The following is a 27,382-nucleotide window of genomic DNA, read 5'->3' on the forward strand; positions in this document are numbered from 1 at the left end:
CAACCTTATCTAGTGGAAGGTGTCCCTGACCATGGCAAAGGGTGGAACTGGATGATCTTTAAGGTCCCTTCCAACCAAATTGTTCTGAGATTCTATGAAATGTGACTCTTCTTGCTAACACAAAATGAAGTTGCAGTGCCAACCCTGCACTGTTTATTCACGAGACAAATCTCTGGGATACTGTTTACTTATGACCTTACAAACAACTCACAGATCGTAATGCTGGTTCCACTTGGGGTCCAACGTGTTCTTCACAGTGTCCGTGGAATGGCACTGACCTGACCCATCCACAACTATTTTAGCAAATGGGTCAGGAAGTCCTGGGGAAAGGAAAAGGTGCTGTTAAACACAGTCTTTTGTTTTGCTGCTTCCAAGACAATGCCATCAGAAGCTCCCCCCTCAAGAAAGGATAGTTGCCATTATCCTGAAAGTATTTTAGTAAATCCTGTGTTTGAGGTGGATGCTCCTGGTACCCCCCAGCACAGAGCTGTGAGCAGCAGCCTGCCTGTGGTTCCATCAGTCAGACTTCCAGCTGGAATTTGGGAGCCCTCGGTGCTTCCAACCCTGAAGTGCACACAATCTACAACCCAGAGTAACGTGTACTCCTGTAGTAAAGCAGTGCATATGACACACACAGATGAGCCTCCACAGTAATGCACCATCTGCAAATAAATCTGATTAATCCAGAGCAGAAAGTTACACAATTAGGACATACTTACTGAAGAAATCTTTCTTTGCAAGATTCTTGGCACATAATACTGCAAAACAAAAAAGCAGATAAAGAAATCTTAAAACTGTAAAAAAAAAAGCTTTCTGGTAATCGTATCAGCTAAAATAATACCTGATAATAATTCATTAAAAAACACCTAAATATTAAATGTGAGGATTATTTTCTTTATCTGGGATTGGAAAATTTACATAAAAATTTGGCTTTATATTTGCTGCGTTAATTCTATTATTACAACACACAGAAGATTTAATGAGCATCCCTTTGCATTAAAACCTCCTAATTTTCTTTATTTCATGTTTATACAAATGCTAAATCAGATTTTTGTTGTTGTTCCAGAATCCATCCATTTTAGAACAAGGGCTAAACATTTTCTGAACAAAGAACAGTCCTGGGATTCCTGGAAGAGACTTCTTCACTAAGTCACATTAAATGTAGTGCAAGCTCCTGCTCCTTGCACACAAAGTGTGGATACATGGTGCAACAAAGCATGGCAGGAATTCTGCAACAGCAGAAGCAATCTGTAAATACACAAAGGTTTGGGGATAATTGTGACAGGGCCTCAACTCTGGAGAAAAATAAATGCATTGAAAAAAAAAATCTGCATCAAGATGTTTTCCTTTGAAAGGGCCACAAATGAGACATCGTTTCCCTCTCTCCAATTCTACTCACCAGCACAGCAGTTTAAGAAAAAATTACATCAGGAAACTCACATCAATCTCCATTTCTACCAAGTCTATTACCAGCTACAAGTCTAATTTTGCTTTTCCATAAGGACTGCTCAGGAGGATCTCAGCAATCCAAGTTGTTTAGTATCCATTAAACTGTTCTAACAGGCCAGGAAAAACAACTCCAGAGCCAAAGAGGAAAATATTGGAGCTCAACTTATCTCAAACTAAGATCCAAGAAAGGAAGGTAACTATAAAAGACCTAATTACCATTGAGGGAGTCTCTTTCCCCAGTGGGAAAAAGAAATCTTTCAGCATGAGAATGAAGGCTCAGAACATAATCAATGGCCAATTCCCCAGGTATGGACCATTTCCCCTTCTCATCTCCATCTCCCCTTCTTCCTGACTTACCCTCAGTCTCACTGTAATTCTACACTGGGGAAAGGGAAGGTGCAAAGGAACAAATACTTTATTTATTTATTTTTATATACTTCTACTAGAATTCCACCTCTCAGCTCCAGAGAAACATTCCCTGGGTAACACAGGCAGCAGAGAAAAAACTGCCTCACCTCACGTGTCAAGCAAACAGATCAAAGAAATCCACTATTTAACCCAGAAGCTCATGGAAAAAAATACACAAATCCTCCCTCTTAGTGATAATTAAAGCACCACACCAGGAAAGGATTTTTAGAATGGATTAAAAATTACTTATTTCTTACACTGGTAAACTATGATCAGAGAAAGCTTCTCTTGCATTTTTTTTTAAACAACTGACCAAAAAGAGAAGTGTGCCAGACTATGGCAATTCAATTTGAAACAACACAGGGTTAGAGAATCACCATCCGCTGCCTGTGGAAGCACGACAGAGCAACCTTTAATTTCCTTTTCCTGTTGAGAGTGTTTCAGGGGAAAAACTACTCAAGAAAGAGAGATTAAGTACAAGTAAAATAAGAACTTTAGCATGCTAGTACCAGCCAAAGAGAATTCTGTGAGATTTTTAAAATCAACTCTACTTTGCCATCCCCAGTTTTAAGAATAATTTATTGAGCTGGAGAAGGATGACATCCGTAACTTTCTGCATATGGTTTGTCCATATAATTATTACCTTTATTCCATGTTTCAGGTGTGCTTTCAAAATAGCAGCATAAATTTCTAAAGCTATTATTGAAGAATTATATTTTTTATGTAACTCTTTTCCCTCTGCCCCAGCCTTTCAGTCTACAGTAGATGAGCACAGCTGCCAATTTTCCACTCACAGCCTGTGAAACCCTCAATTTTCGGTTGCAAAAATTATTACTCTTTCTTGTAAGAAAAATATTGGCACAAAAGCTAATAGCTGAAATAAACCTTTATGGAGCAATCTCCAGAATCAGGCTGCCCGAGATGGACCATTGGCTCTGTTCCACTATTTGCATGCTAAACCCACTAGAGCAAAAAATATTTGCAAGAGCTGTATCACTTAAAAGCCATAGATTTCCAAATTCCAGTAAAAAAACAGGTGGCAAAGGTCAGCAACAGGAGACTTGGATGTGAAACCATGCCAGCAGCAGAGCAGACAGCCCCTCCCTGCTGTGCAAAGCTGGGACTGGGCCACATTTCCTTCTTAAACACATCATCTCCAACAGGAGAGGACCTGATGGCTGCTACTTCAAGCCCCAAATTCATGGACTTGGGTAGATTTAGCTACAAAGGCTTAAAAAGTTATTAATTTTATCCCTGGTTCAGAGAGGGTTTAGGAGAATGAGACAGATCCTAAGCTCTTTGCCCAGGCCTTGCCCAAATCCCCTCTTTGCCCATTTTCCAAAGTGCTTTTTCTTTTAGTTTTTCTTTCTTTTAAATAAGAAAGGTTCTGGGCTTGTCAGCAGGAGTGATCTCCCTGCATTTGTTGCAACACTACAAAAGGTACTAATTCTCCTGACTTGGGTATTTACATTCTGCCTCCTCCAAGTCAACCAACTTGTTTCAGCCTGACACAGGATTTGTTTATGCTCCGCTCCCGATTGTTGCACAGCTCTGAAAAACTTATTTTTCTTTAATATAACAGATCCCAAACAACACTGAAACAATGTCTTTACATCTAGATTATAATATTTATAAAGGGATGGGAATGTTTTTTTTAAGTACCTGACATTATTGAGATAATTTCAAAGGCCAAATTAGCCAGCTGGGTGAAGTGCTAGTGTGAAAGCATATTTGGCAGGAGGTGAAGAAAGGATGAGCCTTAGACAAAGTCAGTATTCACCCTGGGGATGTAACTTGAGTGAGCTGAGAGGTTCCTCTGCCAGGCCCTGGTTGTCCACCCTGCCTCCAAACAGAAATGAATCATCTGCTGTGGTTCAGGAGGTGCTGCAGGAGCAGGACTGGTACAGTGAGGAGAGCACAGAGTGGCACCAGTGTCTGAACAACCCAGCTGAGAATTGCATCAGAAAGTGCTAATTCACCCCGAGACACCATCCTGCAGCAAGAGCAGCACTTGCAGGGAGGCACAGAAAAACAATCTGGGGGAGGAACCATTTCAAACATTCCCAAGTAAACAGAGCCTGACTCTGCATCAGCACCAGATTTATTCCCATGTACCACAGAATGTCTCAGTTTGGAAGGGACCCATAAGGATCACAGAGTCCAACTCCCAACACACCCCATCCCACTGCACACTGCTAAGATGTTACAAGTGTTTCCAGCTGCACAGTGTATAAAGGACAGAATTTCCTGGAGGGAAAAGTAAAGTAAATAAGGCAAGTGATGAAAATATTCCAAAGGCCCAGCCTGTACCAATGCAAAACAGCAGGCAAATGTGCACCTGGGATTGCATTCATTCACACTTTGCAAGTTAAAGGCAGGAGCCTCCATGCTCAAATTAAGGACCTTTACACATGTATGTGATCTGAGCTAACCACGGCCTTCAGCTCAGTACCCAAGTTAATTCTGGAGACAAGACAAGACAAACCAGCAGTACGTCCACATCTTCCTTAGGAAAGGTGGGGAGAGGTCACAGTGAACCACGCTGCCAAATACCACTTTCAGCCATCTCTGGCCTTCCCTTGGATATTTCAGGTTAATTATTTATGCTTGTACAAACAGGCAGCCAGATTCCAGGATACATTCGTTTTACTTTGTGACAGAAGATAAACACAGGCCAGCAGGCTGATGGCGTAGAAAGGACTTCACTCAATATTTCCTTCTGTATAGACCATCTTTAATCATAGAGATATGCAGCATAATCATTACAAGCACCACAGCCTGGTTGGTTTGTTCTAAGATAGAAGCAAAGAAGAACAATGAGGCTTTGGAACAGAAAGCAATAAAGATCTTGACATAAAATGAAACTAAAGCTACTGCACACAATTGGAAAATGAAAAAGGCTGCAAAGCAGGTCAAATTTGAGATATCCAAGTAATAGAAATATCTCTGCTAATGCTTCAAAGTCTGCGTAGGTTTTGACTTGTGAACTTGGTAGCCTGTGTTGGAGGTGCCCCAGCAGGACAGTCCCCTGTGTGTGCCAGCTCACAGCCTGGTTTCCACAGCAGAAATCCCACCATTCTGAAAAACTGCTTTGGGAAGGCTGCATGGCAAAAACAATGTACATGAAGTGGAAAAAAGCCTCCTCCAAAAAAGGAGAAAAAAGGAAACATCAGCTATTCACCACATGCTGCTCCAACACCCTAAAACTCATGGCCCACAATTAAAATCTTTGCTGAATCTCTTATGTGAAATCATGTCTCATCCAAACAGTTCAGTGGATTTGGTGGAAAATACTCTGAATACCACAAGCCACCCCTTCTGAACTGCCCTGAGGAATGACTCTGCTTACAGCTGTGTTCTCTGCACATAACCTTAAATGAGACTTCACTGCAAATAAGGTCTGGTTTTATTTCTACTACCAGACAACCCATGAAGGTTTCACATGTCTGTTTTTTTTAAGGATGATAATAATTTATATGTGGTGGGGTACAAAAAATGGTTTGATGGGAAAGGAAAGATGGCTGAAATGTGTAAAAATGCAGTTTCTCTATGGCTAGCCACATCACTGAACTGAAATACACCACTTTATTCACAAATTGCACTTTAAATTGTCACCACAAAGGCCAAGGTTTCTATTCTAGCCATTTTTTTGTTTGCTTTAGGAATACTTTTGGTCTTTCTCTTCGTCTGCTCGAGACTGAAATGCATAAATCCAGACTGCTGTAACTTCTCAGTAACCGAACCCGAACCGCTGCAGCGCCGGCGAGCACGAAGAGATAAACAAACCCACAGCCTTCCCTGACATTTGCCAAATAAGCCAATTAGCTGTATGGAACTAATTTCATCCTGACATGCACCCTGAGTGGCCTTCACTAATGATCTCAGCATTGTGGTGCCAATGAGATTTGCAATCTGAAACACAAACCAACCAAAAACCCACGAGAGCCCTCCGAATTCAGACCCTGCATTCATGCCCTGACACTGGAAGGCTCTGCCTGAACTCATGCTAAACCAGACCTTGACTACCAGATTAAAAGCAAGGCTTCATTATAAAACCCTCAATTCTCAAAGAGTCGGTAGAGTTGATACACGAACCCTTTTTGTGGCCCTTTTGTGTAGGCTGCACTAAAAATCAAAGCCTCTTTTCAAGGCATGATCTCCTCGTGGGTTGGAACTTGGCTTCGTGTAGCCAGTTGCAAACACTAGACAACTTTGAAGAGATCTTCAAAAAACCACACACCCAGAAAAAGCCATTTTTATTAGTCCATTAACATGTCATTAAAGTATCTACTTAGTCAGGAATCAAAATTCCATCCTACCTAAGCAGAAACCAGTCACGAATGAGAGGCAGTTCTCCTACTGCAAAAAAAAAAACAAGTTGGCAAAACAAGAGCTTCATCTCTGCTCCTAAGAATTACTCAAACTGAAAAATTCTCCAACAATAAGTCTTCACATACAACCAGCAAAGGCTGACTTAGCCCTCAATAATATAAATCATTGAAAAACCCAGCACAGGGCTATTGGAAGAACAAGACTCATTAAATTCCCTTTTAACTGAGACTGTGTACAGCACAAGACCAGTAAAGCAAGTTTAAAAATTAACTGACTGAGATGTAAAACTTGGAGAAACACTGAAAAGTTATGGAATCAGTTGAAGAACTTTGCAGGGATAAAAAAGGGAGATCGATAGGAGGCTGAATTAATGTTGATGTACAGAATCTGAGAAAGGCACACAAATCAGAGGTGGGAATAAGCTTACCAATTATTCCTCGTACCAACTTTTCTCTCTCTTCTTCCCCCTCTGCTCACTCCAAACAAATACCTGAGATAAAGGTTTCTCAGATTAAATCTTTCATTAAATCTCAGCTCAGTTTTCTTATGACTTTGCAATGCCTCCCTCTAATCCAGGCCAAGAGCATTGTCATATTCTCCACAGAGCTGCCCATTTCTTAGACAGACATAAACCCCAAATATCCCCAAACGCATGAGTCTTACAGACACACCCTCAGCTCTGAAAGCAAAAGCTGCCCATGGGGTTTATCTGGTCCATGTGCCACTCAAATTGTACTTCCATGGGTGCTTTTTCTTTTAAAGTTTATTTTTTAGAGCAAACCTTTCACAAACTGCTGTTTCACCACCTTCAGCTAATTGTTCTTGGCCCTGTAGTGGTTGCTCAGGTGTAGGAAATGCAGCCAGAGATGCTGGGGCAAGAGTGAGATCCTAACTGGTGACACTTCCTCTGTCACCAACATGTCCTTGAAGCTCTGTCTTCCCTCACATCCCTTCCACTTTCTCTTTGCTGACTGTCTCCAATTATGTCCAAAGCATAACCAGTTTCTGTGAGAACTGGAATTTAAGAGCTAAGTCAGTTATTACCATCACCATTTTTACAGCCATTCCCAAGAACAGCCCATCATTTACACAGCTTTACCAGGAAATACGTTAACAGAACATAATGTAATTTATACCCACTGTATGTTTCTAAAATTCAGTCATCCACCCCCACCAATAATTCTGCCAGGACCACAGCCAAGTAGGACGATAATTTTGTAAGGAGAGATTTCCCAAATTCAGTCAAGATTTTGCTTTGTTAAAGTATCCACAAACAGTCTCCTGATTCCCTGAAAACAAAGGATACACTCAGGCTTCAGCTACAGCATCAGCTTCTGTATAGTATACACTAGTAAGATACAGGAATATCTGTAAAAGCCTCAAAACTGCTGTTAAAACCACACAGAATAATATGCTGTTCTCAGGGCAAATACAACTTCTTAGCTGAGAGCTAAACAAAACAATTTCAATGGAAAAATTCGGGCTGGAAATACAAACTGGACTTTTCATTTACTCCACACTTCACTGTGCAAGTTTACAGTTACTGGGATCAACACAGCTCTGGAATTCTTCCCTTATTCAATCTTTTGCATCTCTAACCACGTGCACTTGCATTGAATAATTCATATTTCCAAGCAAGCGGTGTCTATCCAGACAGACTTATCTGCACGCCTTGCACATTCTTCTTGCGCTCACACTTTGGATCAGACACAACGTGAGCTGTGCAACATCATCACCAAAATGAAGCTAAAAACACACCAGGAAACTATGTGGCTCAATTCCCTTAAATTGCATTAAAACTAAGGAATAAATCCATGCTGAAATCTCAACACTTTGCTTTTACAGTTACCCAAGCACCACAAAAGCATCTGGAAAAAAATTCCTAAAGCATGAAAAACATGTTCCTCCACCCACATGCACTCATAACTCAGATTCCAAACTGAATTTTACTAAGATGGCCAAAAATATTTTGTACTTTCAACACCAAGGACGTTTCAAAGCATCTTTTTCAAATCCCTAAAAATGTCAGCACCTAATGGGACCCTGTTCTCATCCCAACATTGCTCACAACAGGTCCCAGGCAGAGCTGGGGATTGAACCCAGCTCAAACCCAGCCCTAATCCGGAGTCCCAGTAACAAAAGGTCCTTTCTAGAAATCCTATCCAAATGTTCAGATAGATGAATTTGTTTTCTCTGGAAAATGTGAGGCGAACAACATTAAATTAAAAATCAAATACAGAAAAGAAACCCTGAATGCTTTAGCTATTGCTGAGGCATAAATTAGGTATGAACTAGCTGACATTCCTGTAGAGGAGAACAGTGCCTGTGCTCAGTCAGCATTTCAGGGAGGTGTGTTTCATTTAAGGTGTCTCTGATCTTCACTTTCATAAATTCAAGGTATAAAGTCTTGAACACCTTATTTTCATTACCAAAAAGAAGCCTAGAAGGACTCTCCTGTGCAGCTGATCATTTGCTTACTAATTCAGTACATAAAAGGCTTTTCCAATAAATATTATGTTCACTATAAAGCACAAAAATTTAGATTCTCCTTCTTCCCAGATATTCTCTCCGCGGCTACCCAGACCACTACTACAACTGCATGTGTAGTATGCAGTTTGTGAGATTCAAGTTACAAGTATGTTTCTGTACTAACAACAGCTTCTTTTCCCCCACAAAACACCATCCAATTAATGGAGTTCGAAATTCCGTGAGGAAAACCTGCACAACTGCTCTCTGCTGCTTTATAATGGAGGAGAAAGTGCAGAACAAGAGACCAAAACCAGAAGCAACACATTTGTGGGCACTTAACTGAGCACTACAATCAGCAGGATGAACACGCACTCACGCCAATTAAACCAGACCCAGCCTTGGGGTCCTGTCCAAGGAACAAAACACTTGAAATGTCAGGAACACAACACACAACTTCTGTACTTTCTAAGCCGGTACTATCTCCAGCTCAATATATAAATATTGCCTTGCCTCAGAATAGCTGCTTGTTATGCAGAAAGCAGCAAGGAGTCTGACCTGCTGCTGCAGAACACGCGAAACCTGTGAAAGATGAAACCTTGGTACAGAAAATCTTGGCGACGTTTGAGTAGATACAGCCAAGCAACAGTTCAATAGAAACACTGAATTTTTGTCAAACAGCAAAAGGTCTACAACTTCCAAGCTAAAGCAAAGCAGATTTCTCAGTTTAAAACATAAAACATATGTTTTTATCTCCAAAGAGTGGCTGGTATTTACATTCCTTCACATACAGGTAGTGTCAGCATTTCAACAAAGCAATTTGAATGTTAAGCACTTTTGTAAAGGAGGAGAAAAACGTAATTTAACACATTCTCAATCTCAATTTTAAGCTGAGATTTGTTTTTCCAGACAAAACCAGTATTTGACTTCTTTGATCTCTTACTGCAGTTAAATAAGATATAAAATCAACTTTACAGAACAAAAGTTTCCAATTGGGGTATATAATAAAGAGTACAAAATTAATGTCTGGTTTTCATCAAGTGCTAAGTAGATTGCTCAAAAGCAAGAACATTGTTATTCAAAAAATTAATGGCATTACGTGTAAGTTGTAAACTATGTAAACTATTAGTTCATCCCATGGGGCTTAAATGTATCAGTGAAAGAGTTGTAGTTAAACAATCCACATGGAACATTGCCTTAGTGCTCAATATACAGCTTTGGCTCTGGACTGCTCAACTCAGTGTTAAACTGAAGCTTCCTTGTGAGCCAAGAGCAGGAAGCTGGCAAGAGAATCACTTCAGTGACCCAGGAAGCTGCTGATGTTGAGATTAACTTTCAGCAAAATGAAGGGGGGAAAAATCCCTGTTTTAAAAACATTGAAGATACAAACAACAAATTTTGCCAGAGCAATTTTTAGAAGTTCATAAATACAAGTATAAAAACATTGAAGACCACTGTGGTCACAATGTTCAAGAATCCACATTTCTTCATTCATATGGAAACAGTGAATGAAGAATTTTCAATACAGAAATTCCACTGGAAAATTTGGCTTACAGGCTACTATGTACATAGAAAGAAGAAACCTCAGAACACTGCATGGGGCCTTACTTATTTCAGTATAACCAAGACTCATTTTGCATTTCTTTAATAACTGGAAATCTTGTAACAAGCAGTTGCTCAAAATCTATTGCAAAGAATAACACTTACCAAGCACCTCTTCTGGCACTACTAACTTCAGTAACTGCTACCAGGACAAATTCCAGCAGGTGCTGGATGACTTTTCAAGAAGCACAGTCAACACCCCAAATTTTTTTACAAGTAAATGAAAAGCATTCTTTCTTTCAAGTAAGGCATCAGCACCATATCAGTGCTTTACCACCACATACCTCAGGTTAACAAATGCCTCAGAAACTTTCCCTGATTTCCAGCACATCTCGCTGTTTTCCATGCTTGGATTTCAACTGAGGTATGCCGAGTGCTTTTTGGCATGTTTGGATAGAAACATAAAAAGCCTCAAGTCTTGTCATGTAAAGCTTTTCAAAGCCATGGGCCTTGCTGCCAAAGAAACGTTTTCATGCTCTTATAGCTTTTGCCTTCCTTATTCTCAGACCTGCTGTTTGCTTTGTGGTCAGGATGGTAACAAACACATGAGCTGGAGCAGCTCTTTCTGACCTGACCCTGAGTGAGCTCTGACTTAAAAATCAGGGCAGTGAAAGTCCATATTCAGTGAAGAGTTAAGGGAGCACAAAAGCCCAGAGCCATGAGTTCATTTTGTTCTAGGCTACTTAGAGTGGCCAGCCAAAAACTGAACCAGCTGGAATTCATTCCCAAGTACTTCTTTCTTCCCAGAGCTCCCTGGGCTGTCGTTATCAACCTGAGGATAACAAACATATGGATCATCAAGATGGAGTTGGTGCTGGAAAGAAGTGGCAGAGCCTAATGGCCCATAATAAATGAAGTCTTGATCCTAACTTGGATCTTAGTACTGAGGTATAAACGCTTTTAACGTCTTAGGGGGAAAACTGCCCACACTAGATGGAATTAAACATTCCACTGACTTCTCTTCTTGATGGTTTCCTTGTTACCAGCTCTTGCACACATCTATTTCTGTCTTCATTAACATTCCATATTCAAATTATATCCATCAGCTTCCAGACGATTCAAGAGGCATGTGCAAAAAAAGAAGGGAAAAATGACACCCTGACCATCCAGGTAAAATTTTAAAAACTAATTCAGGCTGATTAATTGCTGAGCTACAAATGGAACAATTGCTTTAATTTGCTATACAAAAGCTAAAATAAAGGTAGCAAGTTTAAAAACAGGAAGAGAGAAGATGAACTGTGTTCGCCCAAATTAAATTCCTGGCATCCTTTCTCATTTTGAATCAGGTACATTACATGTCTTACAATATTGTTTTTAACTCCTGGATTTTTTTTCCATCTCCAGTAGCTTATTTTGTGATTATTCTGCCCGTTATAATCACTTCCAACATCCGCCCAAGAAGCTACAAATCGCTCTCCACTATCTTCATGTCTATTTTTTCATTTATTCAGAGAACTCAGCTCAAACTCTTCTTGTTTACAAATGAAAAACCCAAGGCAGCCCCAAACACACTGATGCTAAAAGGTGAGCAGCCACCTGGACACCTGCCAAGGAATCGGCTTGTCTGGGCTTATTAGCCCAGGCCTTGTGCCAGCCCTGCTGAGCCTGGGGAGGGACGTGGGGAGGTGACAGTGGTGGCACTGGGGAAGGAGGGGGACTGCAAGTGGATGTACAGGAATAAGGAAGCTGTGGCAGAGGTGAAGGAGAACGGGACAGAAACGAGGCTTGTTCCAAAAAAAGACCACAATTACAGAGGTATTAATAGCTTTGTGAAGCCAATTTTTTATCATTCATTCACCTACTTTTGTTCTTTTATTAGGACTGAATTATTGTTTTTTTTTGTTTTTTGTTAGGACTGAATTATTGTTTTCTTCTACAGGACATTTGTCCAGCTGTCACAAGGAAAACATCCCTAAGCAACAAACTTTCCAAGGAATTAGTATGAAAGCTTTTACATAGAGGAAGAAAATCTGATTTAATAACCAGTTCCATTTAAAAACTACAATGAGAGAATGATGTGTAAGAGACTTTTTTTGGTGCTGCCATTGTTACAGGATAAGTCTTGTCTACATGAAGCACGTAGACATACTCCTTCCAATCTACCTCATCACCTATTAGTCACACAAGTGGTAAATCCCTAAAAGCACTTTGGCTCGGGCCATGCAAACGCTGGATGAACTGAGTTACATCAGTTCTCATCTGAGTTCCTGGCAATGAGCTGCACGTGACTGCTGCTGTGCCCGAGGAAATGTGGGTCAATCCATGTGTGTCCCGGTGCTGGATGTGCACGCTCTCGAGGGACACAGGAGCTCTGTGACTCAGGAGCAGCGGGCTGGCAGGAAGGAATTAGTGATGCTCCATGCTGGGGCGTTCACACAGCACTGCCCATCCTCTGGAATGGGATCCTGGAGCACTCCAGAACTCCCTCAGCAAAATGCTCCTCCAAAATGTTCAAATGATGGAGAAGGCTGTCAGGCACACGGCACGACAGCAGCCACTAAAAGGAAGCTACTTCCTTCAGAAGTAATTAATCACCCGTGGTGTTTGGGTGCAAACACCCAGATCTCACAGCCATGTCTCTCAGCTGAGCAGCAGTGAGATGGACAATCCAACACTGCTGCTGCTTTGGAGCTAAGGGCTGGAGCAGGATTCCTCCCAGGACATGCCCTTGCTGGATGTGGTTAACCAATAACCTCATGGTAGCACCCCTTTCTTCCAAACCTGTTCTCCAATTAGTACCAAAGTTCAGCAGATCCCTGTTATATCCATGTTATCGCTCTCTTACACAAGCAAAGCCACTCTCTTCACTTTAGGCATTTTAAGCAAAATGTCTCATTCTTGCATGACCTAAGGGAGGCACCAAACTGGGAGCTGAATGGCACCAAACAGGACTCTATGAAAAGAAAGCTTTTATTCCAAATAAAGCTGTATCAGCCTATGTGTTATTCCCTTGTTCTAATCATATAGGCCAGCATCTATTTAAACTGCCAAGCTAATGACTTCAAATTTGATCAATAGTCTCTGTTTATTCAGCCAAGTGCTACTGACAGTCACCAGGGATGAACAACAAAACAAACACACTGGTCAGAGCCAATCCCTGGTTGAGCAAGAAAATCCAATCCATGATGGCAAATACCCTTCGATTGAATGGAGGTGGGGAGGGAGGCCTGTTGCCCACGGACACAGACACAAGCCCTCTCCTCTGTGCCCACAGAACATTTATCCACATTATTCTGCTAACAGCCAGCTCGTGAGCCGAGTGAACCCAAGCAGAATTAACATCAGAGTGGCTCCAACTCTTATCGTGTGCCATTGTAGCTATGCTAAAATATTTCCATTTGTTGTCAGATTAAGCATGGCAGGACATGACAACAGTAAGAGGATGTTACTAAGCCTTTGGACCATAAGCAGTGACTTCCCTCATTGTCACCTTATCCACTACAGAAGGAAATTTCCTTTGGAGAAGCTTCAAGAAAGACTGGAATCACCTTCTTGAAAGCAGGACAAAAAAGTCCTTGACTGAATCTCCAGCCAAAGGATGCTAGGAATGTTTTAGTTACAGACTGGCTGCAGAGAGCAAAATAAAAATAGAGTTTAGAATGAAAACAGATAAGTAGAGCATGTGCACCATTCTAGCACAGATTTTTCTTTCAAAACAAATAAACATTTTCATTGCAAAATCAGTTTCTCAACAGTGGCTTAACAACAATATATGTGGACTTTCCTCCTATTGGCAATTTTTATTAACAACTTGCAAGCTCCTCTCTAAAGAAATCTCCCTTTCAAATCCCAAGTGAATCTCTAGTCACAAAGACTGGGATCTGGGTGAAAATGTTTTCATGCATTATTCCGACCAGGATGTTTGGTCACAATTTTTTCAACATTATACATCGATCACTTTGCCTGTCGACAGCACCTGTTTGCCATTTTCCTTGTAAAAAATGTCAGTGTCCATTACATCAATAAATTACAAACCCACTACTGCTCTGAGATATCTTGATCAAAGGTATTACATAAATAAACTGGAGCTTGAAGGAAAAAACATGATGACTCTTCCTATACAAACTTAATGCATATTCAGAAACAGGACTTTATGCAAGTGACACCACTCGGTCACAGGACCCTGCAAAAAAAAAAAAAAAAAAAAGAAGAAAAGTTCTCTTGAACAAAAACTTCTTTATCAAACTACTATACTAGCACATCCAAAGCCCAGAATTTAATATCTAAAAAACCCAGTTCATGAGGCTAGCTGGTTCACTTAAAGCCTAAGATGTTTGCTTTCCACTTTAAATTGATTAAATAGATTGAATACATTACATTTCGCATGGATGGTTAACAGTGCTAATATTCCAGACAAAATGAAATGCTGTATGAGGAAAATTCTCACCAGGGCTACCTCCCCCTGGATATATTCCTTGCTCTCACAGTAATTTAGTATAATGGAGCCCTAACAGTTTCACTGAACAGGATTACAAAAACAGCTCTGCACAGTTCATGGCACAGAAACTCCCAGAAATATCTATTTCTTCACTACCTTCTCCACATTGGGAATGCACTTGAAAAACAGGCTGACACTTGTTTTGTGGGAATCATAAACTAATATAATGTTGGTTGCTTTGTTTTTATGAAGAAGGTGCTTCTTGTTTATCAAATAGTCGAGATATTAAAAGCCAGCCTTTTATTTGCATTTATATCACAGAGGACTTGCACACCTCAGAATCAGATATTGTCCAAGCACTGAATGACAAACTACTGATAAACCCAAAAGAGAGCAAATTTTAATAAAAAATTTCCACGAGAGAAAAACCTTTAAACACCATCTCACTCCTTACTCCAATGAGCTATGTGGCACTAATTTGAAGTGATAGTGCTGTTCTTTTAATTAAAAAATGCCAGTAGGAGGTTGATGCAGTGGCTGGTGCTGGAAGCGACGTGCTCGCAGGGTGCAGCTGAAGCTTTGTGTGAGGAATTAAGGCACAGTTTCAGCTGGGTGAAAAGGCAAAACAAAACCCCTAAATCCAAACAAACATATAGGGAGTGTTATTACAGGTGCTTGATAAAGTTATCGGGATGTTTTGTCTCAGCGAATGTTAAATTATGGGGAAAAAAAAAAAAAAGGCAACAAAACCCCCAAACGCTCCCACTGTAGCTCATGAATCTTGGTTTACCTATAGGTGTGTGGGACTTAATTCAAGTATGTCCCTCCCCTTCCTGCCTCAGAGCTCCTCTCTCACTTTCCCAGGTTACTCCTTCCACATCTCCTGTGCACAGGGCTGGGACCAGGACCATTCTGCCAGACCTCGGGAGGGTGGATTTGCTCTCCCAAGCTCCTCATCTCCATGAGTTCTTGAGCCCTGGTCTGCTTAATGTCTCTTGCCTTTATCAAATTTGACTGAAGTCAGATAAAAAGCCAAAACTTAGTTAGAGGAGAATGACAGGTGAGATCCCTTTTCAGCCTGGTAATTTTTCAGTCTAGAAAAAAAGATTAAGCTTGTCCTGTAAGTTTATCCATCAGCCTGATGGTCAAAAAAGGCAGCACTTTGTCCTGGAAAGTGCAGACAGATTCCACATTCCAGATTTCACTGTTGATTTGTGAAGCACCAAAAGGCTAAAAAACTGATTAATCTACAAGAAATCTTCACAAAAATATGTGCTGGATCATTTCCGACTTGGTCTTGCAACAACTTAATTCCAACAGCCCAGAAGACACAACCACAGCAGCAACCACATCCAGGGCATAAAAGAAGAGCTCTACACTGGCATCTGGGAGCATGACAGTCCTTAAAACCAGCAGCTGCTCCTCCTGATACAGCCTCCCTGGGGAAGGAACATCCCAGAAACAAGCAGGACATTTTGCCTTTACTTGGCATATGGAGCAGCAAAGAGAAGTCAGTTTATCCACAAGCTTCTGGTATATTTACTCACCACTCCTACAAAGACTATTTCAATCACGTTTACACTACCAGCATCATCTCAAACATCACAGATAAATCTGTTTTCTTCGGCTGTTTCAAAGTCTGTTTTCTCTCTGCACACTTGCAGGATTTACATCCTAAGGCAATGAGAAAAAAACCTGTTACTACTTTCCAACTGGGCTTTATTTTCTTCTCCCCCCCCCTTCTATCAAAAATAGCTCTCATCTACGTTCTAGTTCAATTTGGAAGTAGCACATGCAGACTTGATAAGCATCCTGCAAAGGAAATGCCTTGGATTGCAGACTACTTACAACATATTTTCCCAAGCAACTTTGATAAATCCCATTTGATGGCTGGTTTGCTAATTTCTATTGAAGCTTATCAAAACATTATTTGTAACAAGTCAAATTACTTCTGTGATTGCACAAATAAAAAAAAATTACAAAAGAAACGACTGTGACTAGAAGCCCAAGCCAAGCTGCTGGGTTATACTGAAGTGTTATTTATCCTGTTATCAGACAGACCTGGAACTCCAAGGAGGTATTTCATTTTAAGCTAAAGAACACAACACAGAAAAGCACCTATGTACATGTTTCTTCTGTTTGCCAAAGTCTCCTTCTAGAGCTGGTGACAGCACAATTATTGGAGCTGATTCCATCACCCTCAGCAAATCCAGGGGCTGCCCGGCTGCCTCACATAGAGCTCAATAAATGAGCACAGACACATTAATTAATAAATCTTGAAAGAAGTCTATTAACATTAAATTCCCTAAATTCTTGGAAAGAAGGAATAAAAGCTGTTCCCATTATGACACATTAGCTGCACACACAGCATACTATTTTTAGTTAATTATTGCCCAATATGCAGAAGTCACTCTTATAAAGAACCAGACACTTATTCCTACATCCTGGGCTTTTCAAGAGGTAAATTTAATGTTGGATTATTGAATGAATGACAGGATCTCTGAGAAAAGGTGCTGAGATTTAAATCTGAGTGTGGTTACATCACAGAACTTGGTTGTATCACACACTTACCAATTGTATAAAGTCATTAAAGCCTGAGTTCAGCACTGAAGCCCTTCTCTGACTCCAGAACATTCAGAGGCTGATGGACCGTGCTGAGTTTCACAGCTGAACCACTCTCTGGCACCTTCTGGCTTCCCTAAATTCACTTTTGCCTTTTAACCTCATCTCACCTTATTTCACCACTCATCTGTGCAAAGGGGACCTCAGCAGAAGTATTTTCACTGCGGTTAAAAACAATTTCAGGGGTGGGTTAAATGCATCAGGCGATCACAGCACAAAAACGCTTTACGTAAGGGATAGCTGGGAGATGAAAAATTAGATACACAGCGATTCCCTGCCAATTCCAAACCCCACAACATTTCAGGCATTATTTTTTTTTTTCACTAAGCCATTTCTGCTCTCTCTGATCTGCTCAGTTGGGTATTTACAGACACATGAGATATGAACATGCCCACTGCAGCACTTAATGTAGCCATTACCTGTCTGCAGATGTTTTTAAGAAAGAGATATGAGAGACACTGCTCGGAATTCCTTGGAATATAAAGCACTGAAGTAAGTATCACTTCAAGAGCCCAGAAAATTCACCCAATTTCACTTTCAAAGGCTGACATCAGACCTTTAGCTTACACTCACCCACTCAACTGCTAACCCAAAGCTTACCAAATGTAATGGATTCTCTCCCCATTAACATTAAAGGAGCAACAATGAGGTATCTGTTAATTAGACTTACACTTGTAAAATATGGTATTTTAATTCTGAATTAAAGTGAAGTTCCCACATGCTTATAAAAATGTCTGCACATGGGAAAAGAACCAAAACACATCAGCTACAAGGACAAAGAACACGGATTCCCTGGGAAACGCATCAATCACTGCAAGTCTGAATCAAACAGAAATTCTTCATTTTTCTAAATTCTGCACTTGTGTAGTCAAAAAAAATTGTTAAAGCAACAGTACAATCCATATACTCAGTTCATTTTCTGGAGTTTTGGTGGGTTTTTTTTCCTTTTGCTCTTCAGGAAAACAGAGCACATGTATTTCTAAAGATGTTTCCTTTCCAATAAACTTTTCAGGTCATAGTCCCCATGTACTAAAGAATGTGAAAGCAGTGACCACAGGGATTGAATTTTCTGCTGCAATGTCCGGTTGGCTTTGTGGGTGCAACACAGACTAAATCTGGCATGTAAAGAAGAAAGGTCAGGGCCATGAAAAAAGGAAGTTCGGACTGATGTGAGGAGTTGCCAAAATAAATAAATTATTTTCCAGTATAAATAAAAAAGGCAACTATCTTCAGTGTTTTAACCTTTATTTTCAGGAGAAAAATACAAAGAAGAGCTTTTAATATTGTCCTGGAAACATCAGGAAGACAAATTAGAAACACAGAATTTAACACATGCAAATTTGATTTGTTATTTTGTGACGAAAACAACATACGGAAACTTTAAATTGATAAATACATAACAATTTTATTTTAGTCTAATTATTAGAGGAAATAGGCAGATATTTAAGGAAGACAAAACCGTAAACATATTAAAAGGTCAACAAAAATGCTATTTTTCCTAATTCATTCATCCAAAAATGCCATTTTACTCCAAATAATGGAATGTATCTAAAAAGATCTCATCAGCTTGAGGAAAAAAGACTGAATCCTATAAAAAATATTTCTTTTCCTGACACTGGTTACCTACGAAAGCAAAAACTCCTGCAAGAGAAGGATAATAGGAGGTTACCTATGAAAGAAAAAGAAACATCCACCATTCAAAAAAACCAACCACGGGTAAAACTGCACATTAGTGAGGACATTCAGGGACACTCCTGCAGTACAACAGGCAGCGTAGTGATCAATAGTGTGGCTTAACACTGCCCTTTTCCTAAACTGCTCTGCAGCCTCAGGAATCAGGACCCCAAGTGTAAAATGGGAAGCCGGTACAAAGTCCAATTCCACAGGATTTTCCATCATTTCTTATGGTTTAGGATTATGAGCTTAACCCATTTGAACTGCTCCATCACACAATGGCCAAGGCAGGGCTGAGGACAATTCCCTCCAGCTGTGGCGAGGTGAGCACAGCTGGAACGGCTGCCTGCAGCATGGCGAGCTCACTGCAGGGATTGTGCATTATTTTTCCATTACTCCCAAACAATAACGGATTGTTTTACCCACAAACAGATGAACAAACCTTCCATTTAAATACTTTCTGTTAAATTGTATTAGTATGCAGAATAGTGCCCATATCCTTCAAAAAACACCCAGGGAAGAGGATTTTTCCGGGGGAGGGGAAGACGAGTAAAGCGGGCTCTGCCAGCTTTATCTATCTATGCTGGGAACTGGGTAGCCTTGGGGATTTTTGCCTGCTGTGCTTAGTGTCCCTGACAACAAGCCAGTTTGAATTTTGGCCTTTAACTTGACAAAAATGACTTACTGAAGAGGAAGGCATCAAGCTATTACAGCCCTGTGGAGAGATTCTTTCTGAAACAGCATGGATGCTTACTCTGCCAATTCAACTAGAGTATCATCAGATTTATCATCCTACACCCCCAAATATTCACCATGTAGTTGCCAGTTCATAAGAGAGCATGACAAAGAAGAAGTTCCATCCTTTCTGCTATGTTCTCCAATTATATTTTATACTTTCCCAGACATGCAAAACTGTAAAATATCCCCAGGGATCCCCTCTCACAAATTACTGAATTTCCCCTTAAACACATGTGAAACAAAGTTTAAAAACATGTAGCATCTTAATGCTAATTGACCTACTACCTCACTTAGCAAACATATATGCAGCTTTCTTCTTTTATTACATTAATACTTATTTATATAATTTTAAATTGAGATATACACACTTGCTGCGAGGTTTACAAAATCACTAATGTCTCCTCTGATTTTCTGTCCCAAAAACTTCCAACACATGACTTGCACACACCTGAGCTTTTCAGTGTTCAGCACCTTAGTCTGAATCCTAGAGCTAGACTTACACAGGAAAGCTGAATTTGCACTGAAGCAGCTGAAAGTGTGAGCACAGGTTTTCTTCCACCAGCTTTCTCATGGCGGGTGACAAATTTTTGGCAATGAGGGTCAGCAGACCAGGAAGGAGATAACATCTTGAGTTATTGCAGCAGTATTTCAGGAATTCACTTGTAAGCACCTGAAACATCACAATGTCAGAGCAGCAGCTTCCTCACCACCAGCCATAATACAAGTGCTCCGTGTCAGCTACCCGCAGGCTTAACTGCAGCCTGCCAACAGACAGGGAGAGAATGTGAGATGATATCCAGGTGAAAAAAGCTGGAAGTGGTTCAACTGTAGTGCTGTCCTCACAGAGGGATGGCAAAGCATCAAGGACCATAGTAAGACCACAGTGAAGACATTCCCCAAAAGCTGAGCAGATCCCAACACAATGGTTGTCAACCTCGAGACCCAAGATCGCACTGACTGCTCTCTGTCCTGACAACTGTTGGTACAGGAAAGAGCAAACCCTTTGCAGTAACAGTTTATTTCACTCTGGAGGAATAAATCAGCACCTGCTTCCATGAAAAACATGAAAAATATAAAGCTTTCAGTGATATTCCAGACTTTAGTCCTTCTCATAGTAATACTTTGACTATTTCCAGAGGAATAATAGTAGAGAAACATAACAACAACAACAAAGATTCCATTCCAAACTTAGGGGAAAAGATGGCAGATGGAACATCTCTTCCAGCCCTTTTATTAAAATTTTCTCCTCACTCAATTCTTACATGAATTGCTCTGCTGGGTACATACCTAAACTTCACACCCAACCAACTGATTTATCCACATCATATCCAAACCACTCTGCTCTATCCCGCTGCCTCCACCAAGACAGCCCAAACCAACACGACAGTGAGTAGCTGACTCAAGAACCATAAATAGCAGCAAGTAATCCAACCAGATTAATCCAGCTCTAGCATGGCAACTGGACTGGCTTCAAGGTGGGCAGTAATCCAGGTAAACCTCCAAAAACCACACACATGGATGGTATTTCCATGATGTTCTTCTCCGTTCTATGACCCATCAAGCAAGCCTACAGCCAGGCCAGCTCAGGAAAAACTGAGGGGGCTCGCTGATCTTTATTTACAGTGGCGATTTTAGCAGCCTTGGAGCTGCTGTCAGTAAAGTTCCTCTACCCAGCACACAGAAAATCGTGGTATGAGTGCAACCTCCTCACTGAGAAATCCAACACTACTTGTATTTCTCTGGAACTGATGATTAATTTTGAAACACATACAGAAAGGATGATGCTACAAAATCTTAGAAATGTGATAAAGCTGTTTCAAGAAACAGATGAGAAAACTGTTCTTAGACTGGTGGGCAGTATGGAATAAAAAAGAAATCATGAACTGCAGAACCACATCCCAAATTGCATTTCTTTATATGAAGACATTCAATTTGACAAAAGAAAGTTTCAAGTCAGGAATAAAGTAGTTATTGTTTCTACTTTCTCTGCCTAAGGGGGATATTCAAACAAACTCCTTTTGGTGATTTAATTTACTTCCACCAGGACAATGGTGCTGGCACAAATTTGACTTACTGGGAGAAGCAAAAAAGGAGACTTGCTCCCCATAGCCTGCCCAGAGGAAAAGGCTGCTCTTTGGATTCCCACTTTGGCAGCCCAAAAACGTCAGCTGGCCAACTGCAAACTGTGCTCTCCACTTCCTCCCGTGAAAGCAAAATTTTATTTTCTTTAATGTCCCCAGAGTTACATGCCCTGAGCCTCTTTGCCATTCCTATCCACAGGGCTCTGAACAGCCACGAATTTACCTTCACGAAAACGCTGCTGCTTCCCAAGGTAAATGCGGAAGGGAGGCAGAGGGAGATGAAGTGCCTCGCTCAGCACCACACAGGAAATCTGCGGCCGAGCTCCGCACGGAGCTCCAGCCCCGCGCTCCAATCGCAGCCGGGGCCCCGCTCCCAGCAGACGTGGGGAAGAGAAAATCCTTACGAGAAGAAAATAACGAGACGTGGATTTCAACACACTCCCGGATTACCACACTAAATAAATTTGGAGCTACCCAACTGCTGCTTCCCACTGCGTCCCCATGGCACAAAGCTGGCTCGATATTAAATACCAACTGCCAGGGAGGCTGGGATGAGCAGCCAGCTCTTCCTGCCTTCCTGCCCCAGCGCTCTTCACCTGGAACCAGTGGTGCTGATGCCCAACCATAAAACTACAGCCAGCCCATGATGTATTTACCATGTCTGATTGAGAGATCCCTACATAGATATTCACTGCTCCTGAACACAGGACAGGAAAGTGTCCAGGTCACCAATATTAGTGTTGCTATTGATCAGTCAGTTAACTCTGCACTGGTCGATACATTAGTCATGAAAGGGAAGTAAAACATCCTGACATTTGGGACACGCTTTAGCCTGTGCCTTTGTAACAATCCTAAGTGAACATTGCTCTAATGGCAACATAATGTTTTATCTTCTACTTGAAGTCACTGTGCTATTTTATGGATTCCTTGAATTACAAATGCAGAAAGTCCCAAAGTCACCCCTTTACCAGCTATCAGCTGGCCAGACTTCATGGCTGGGGCTTCCCTGAACTGGCTGACTACACTGAGCTGGAAGTGTGTGCAGGATACTCATCTGTGTCACTTCTTCCCTCTTCCCCTTTCTTTGCCACTGCTAAGCACAACCACCTTCCTTACAGGAATCAGATTTATTACCTACAAATCCCCTCTGGCTCCCTTCTCACCTCACAGCAACCACCTGCTTCATCATTGTCTTCCTCACTCCTCCCTGATGCTTCTGACACTGCACTTTCTTACCCCTCGCACCTGGGAGGATTCTCACCTACACATGCCTTCCAAAACTGCCCCCATGAGCAGCAAACCTTCCCAGGCCAGGTTTTCCAAGGAGGAACTGAGGACCACAGTGAAGTGAGGTGCTTGGAGATTATTTGGATCCTCCTGTTACACCAGCTCTGGCCTCTCTGTTAAAGAAGCTATTTTGCCATCAGTCCTCAACATGGCCATCTGACAGTGTATGTGAGATTCAGCTAGGAACTGATCCTTAAAGTTTAACTTTCCTCAGTTCCATGATGGCCCCAGAAGCCAGCCAGCTTTTAACACCTCAGCTGAGGCCCCGCTGAAAACCAGAACCAATGAAACCAGAACCCAACTTGCAGCTTTTTTGGTTAAATTCCATGTTTAGTCCATTTCTTCATGGCCTTTCCAGTTCCATCTGCAACCTTTGCCTACAAGCTACCTGGGTCAGGGTGCCTGCCATACCCAGCAGGATGAGACTGCAGTTTTCACCAGTGCTTGTGGGTGATAGAAGTGTGAGCAAGGCGTGTGTAAGCCTTGGAGATGATGAACCCTTTGGAACTTCCCCAGGGAGCAGCAGCAAACAAAGGTTTCAGAGAAGTACAAGGGTAAAAAAGGGACACGTGCTCCGTGAAGGTCTCCTGGTCTGTGGATCGTGTTCCTCCTTGACCCAGCAGACCCTGAGCACATTTGGCAAGGACATGCACTCACAGGATCACTTTATTTTTCCATCCTTGTGCTGGCAATTCTGCCACTGCTGCACTGCCCTGATGACAGCACGGATAGGAAGAGACCACAGATTTAACAGCAAGTTTTCTTTGCCTAGAACTGTTCCAAGGGACAAGAGACAAGGCCAGAGTATCTCTGGCTCTTGCATCACCAGCTGGGGTAAAGGCTTTAGTGGAAAGAAGAGGAGAAACTGAGATATGACAGGAGATTAGCATATTTGAGATCCACAGGCCACAAAGTCATTTTAACCTGTCATGCAACTCATTGTTACATTGAGGTTTTCAGTATTTCTGCACAGGGTGCATTATTTGCCATTTTACTTCATTACAATTTGCATCAGGCTAGGACTGACATCATTCTGTATAAGCTGGGAGATCACTTCTGCTAATCATCAGCAGATTGAAAACTTTTGCTTATATTCACATAAATAACCCCAACACTCTGCTACCACAAATACCTTTACAACAGATGAGGAAAAAATTATGTCTTTAAAAAAAATCCCAGGAGATTCAACCACTGTTCCCTTGCCATTCACCCAGTGACACTCACAGGCATACTAAGTGGTATTTACACTGCTATTTTCAGTACTGCAAAACTTCAATGGTGCCTAATCACAGGAAACACACTGCAGGTAGTAAATCATAACAAATGAGGTCCTCTGTCTTGATTTAAATGTGCTCAAATCTCCCAAGAGCCAAGGATGAGAAAACAACAGCCAGGCTGGCTGCAGCTATTTGAAACAGGTAAGTCAGCACCCCAGTCCCAGCCAAGAACTCGGCATTGCCCAATGATTCCAGAGCTAAACCTCTCCCAGAGCAATTTATTTCTTGATTAAATACAGCAGTTTTTGTCACATCACCCAGGTTTCCTGCTTGTAAAAACAGAAGATGTGTTTGAGCAAGCAGGAGATTTCTTCAATACAGTTAAAAAATGGGGAGTAATAAAAAATAAATCTACCAAGTTGCTCAATAAACTGAAACTTCAGTCTGTTCCAGGAAACATTCCCAGCTCAGAGAGAAGACTAGTGTATGCTAAAAGTAAAAAAGCATTTTGCTGCAGCATTCAGCCTTTAAAATTAAACTCAACAGCTTCTCTCTGTTATTTAAATGATCTCCTCCAGCTCAGAAGGGCTATGACCATGGCCTAAGTTACTTAACTCACATTTTTATTGACTGACTTGCATAAAAATAAGCCACATTAAGGACTGAGCTGACATTTGGTATACATCACCACAAAACTCATTTCAGATCAAACATCATTCATACAACCTAAAAATATTTCCAGCCTTCTCCCATCCAAGAAAAGGATTTTCAGATTTACATTATCCTCACAAACTTTGGTCTTCTGAAGCACAAGCGGTGCAGAATCAAAGGATTAAAAGAACACCAGGATTTTTATTTTTTGATGATCTGCCTCTGAGTGTGTTATGTGCCAGGAGCAAGTTAACCTGTAACTGCAGTTTCACCAGCACCGTTTTCTCATTATTTGCCAATATTTTATGCACCCACACACAGAAGATCCCTTTCCAGGGATCAATTCTGGTCACCCAGAGCAGCACTGTGGCTTCTCCAGCCCAACTGACCTCCAAACATCCACTTGTTGCCTGTGAAAGAATGGATTGGACCTTATTTTTTTTAATAATTCACACAGCAGTCTCAACAAGCAAGAACTGTGTCTCTTCTCATTAAAGAAGCAGGCTCGGCATCGACCAGAGCAGCTTCCAAAAGACTTAATCCAGATCTTTCAGGGTCCAACATAAATTGGTTTATCCATCTATGAACCCTCCAGAGGCCTCACACAGAGGCAGGACAGACACAGCTCTGGGTGTCACCTCCTGCACGGGGAAAGAACTCCCAAAGCTGAATGCCACAATGTGCCAGGTGAGAACAAGTTGAGAGGAAGGAGGGACAATTAAAGAAACACACACACACACACACAAAAAACCCAGCTAAATACAACTAAATGGGTATTTTCTCATTAGCAACTGAGTTATCCTCCTGGGCACATGGGAGGCTGGGGGGGGTTGTTAATTAAAGTGAAGTAAGGCAAATTATGAAAGGCTTTGCTGAAAGCCAGTCTGTGGGAGAGGTGGCCCTGGGAATCCTGCTGGGAATGGTGGAGAGGAGACCCCAGCGAGGGACAGCGTGGTCTGGAGGGGGGGGAAGGGGGAGCACAGGGATACCCCATGGGAGAGGGAACAGGGAAAACCCTGGGAAGGGGGGGAAAGGTGACACAAGGATGCCCACAGACAGGGAAGGTGCAGAAGAGGCCCCACAAAAGGGCAGAATGCAGGGGAGAGTTATCAACAGGGATCCCCCATCGAGAGTGCAGGAGGGACCCCACTTAGGGTCAGGCTGCTGGAGGGGGCGGCGAGTGCCACCTTCCATGGGGGAGAAAGAAGCAGGAAAGAGCCCAGGAAGGAGAAGCGTGCCCTGACCTGCTGGAGAACGAGGGCACACAGTGACAAACCCCCGCCCTCCTCAAATTTATGTCACCCCAAGGGGGCTCAAGCACCCCACGCCGGAGGGGCGGGAAAAAATATAAATACACAAAAGCGCAGACAGGCTCCGTCGGGCCACAGAGGGAGAAGCGGAACAGAAAAACGGTGGATAAAAGTTAAGCAAGGCTGGGAGCTCGGGCCCGGCCGCCCCTCCCCTCACAGCCAGGCCGGGGAGGGGAGGGGACCCCGGGCCCAGCCGTGGATGTGCGGCCACACACACACGGTGCCGCCGCCGCCCCGTTACCTGTGAGGCGGATCTTGATGCTGGATCCGTTCCGGCGGGTACCGGGATTCGACATCGCGCCTGGAGGAGGAGGAGGAGGAGGAGGAGGAGGAGGAGAAGGAGGAGGCGGCGGCGGCGCCGAGCTCAACCGGCGGCCCCGCGCAGCCCCGCCATGCGAGCCCGCCCGCTCCTCACGATGCCGGGAATGCCCGGGCCCGCGTTCCGGCGGCCGCCGCAGGCTCGGCGCCCTCAGCCCCTGCCTCAGCCGCCGCCTCAGCCTCAGCCGCCGCCGCCGCCGCGCCCGCCCGGCCCGGCCGCGGAGAACCGTGGCCACGCCCCCGACACGCCCCCGCGCACGGCGGAGGGCCGTGACGTCAGCGCGCAGAGCGGCGTGGCCGCGTGAGGACGCCATGAGGAGAAGGTCGAGGCGGGGAAGGTCGGGGTGTGGCGCATGCGCAGGAGGGGTCAGGGGAGCGCCCCCTGGCGAGGGGAACAGGGGGAATTCGGGAATAGGAGTGGGGTGGGGGAATGGGGGAAAAGAATGGGATGGGGAATAGAGGGGGAATAGGGATGGGGAATAGAGGGGGGATTAGGGAATAGGGATGGGGGAATAGAGGGGGAATTAGGGAATAGGGATGGGGAATAGAGGGGGGATTAGGGAATAGGGATGAGGAATAGGGATGGGGAATTAGGGAATAGGGATAGGGGAAAAGAGGGGGGAATAGGGATGGGGTGGGGAATAGAGGGGGAATAAAGGGGGAATAGGGATGGGGAATAGAGGGGGAATAGGGGGGAATGGCGGTAAAGGAATGGGATGGGGGAATGGGGCAATAGAGGAAGAATTAAGGAATAGGGTTGGGGTGGGGGAATGGGGAAAAAGGAATGGGGTGGAGAAATGGAGGAATAGCGGGAGAATTAGGGAATAGGGATGGGGGAATGGGGGAAGA

At 42.6% G+C, this 27,382-nt stretch overlaps 1 protein-coding gene across 4 annotated transcripts in view; it reads right to left on the reverse strand.

The window, feature by feature from the left end:
• SMURF1 (SMAD specific E3 ubiquitin protein ligase 1) overlaps positions 1-26,661 on the reverse strand; it is a 45,257-nt gene extending 18,596 nt beyond the window's left edge. For all 4 annotated transcript variants that reach the window (XM_053992041.1, XM_053992040.1, XM_053992038.1 and 1 more), the window contains exons 1-3: positions 26,457-26,661; positions 720-758; positions 212-320 (exon numbers count right to left, since the gene is read on the reverse strand). In XM_053992041.1, coding sequence (XP_053848016.1) covers positions 212-320; positions 720-758; positions 26,457-26,511 — 203 coding nt within the window. In that variant the 5' untranslated portion in view covers positions 26,512-26,661. The remainder of the gene's footprint in view (positions 1-211; positions 321-719; positions 759-26,456) is intronic.
• Between the last annotated feature and the right edge of the window lie 721 nt (positions 26,662-27,382).

This window comes from Vidua macroura, chromosome 16, assembly GCF_024509145.1.
Source record: "Vidua macroura isolate BioBank_ID:100142 chromosome 16, ASM2450914v1, whole genome shotgun sequence".
Lineage (NCBI taxonomy): Eukaryota > Metazoa > Chordata > Aves > Passeriformes > Viduidae > Vidua > Vidua macroura.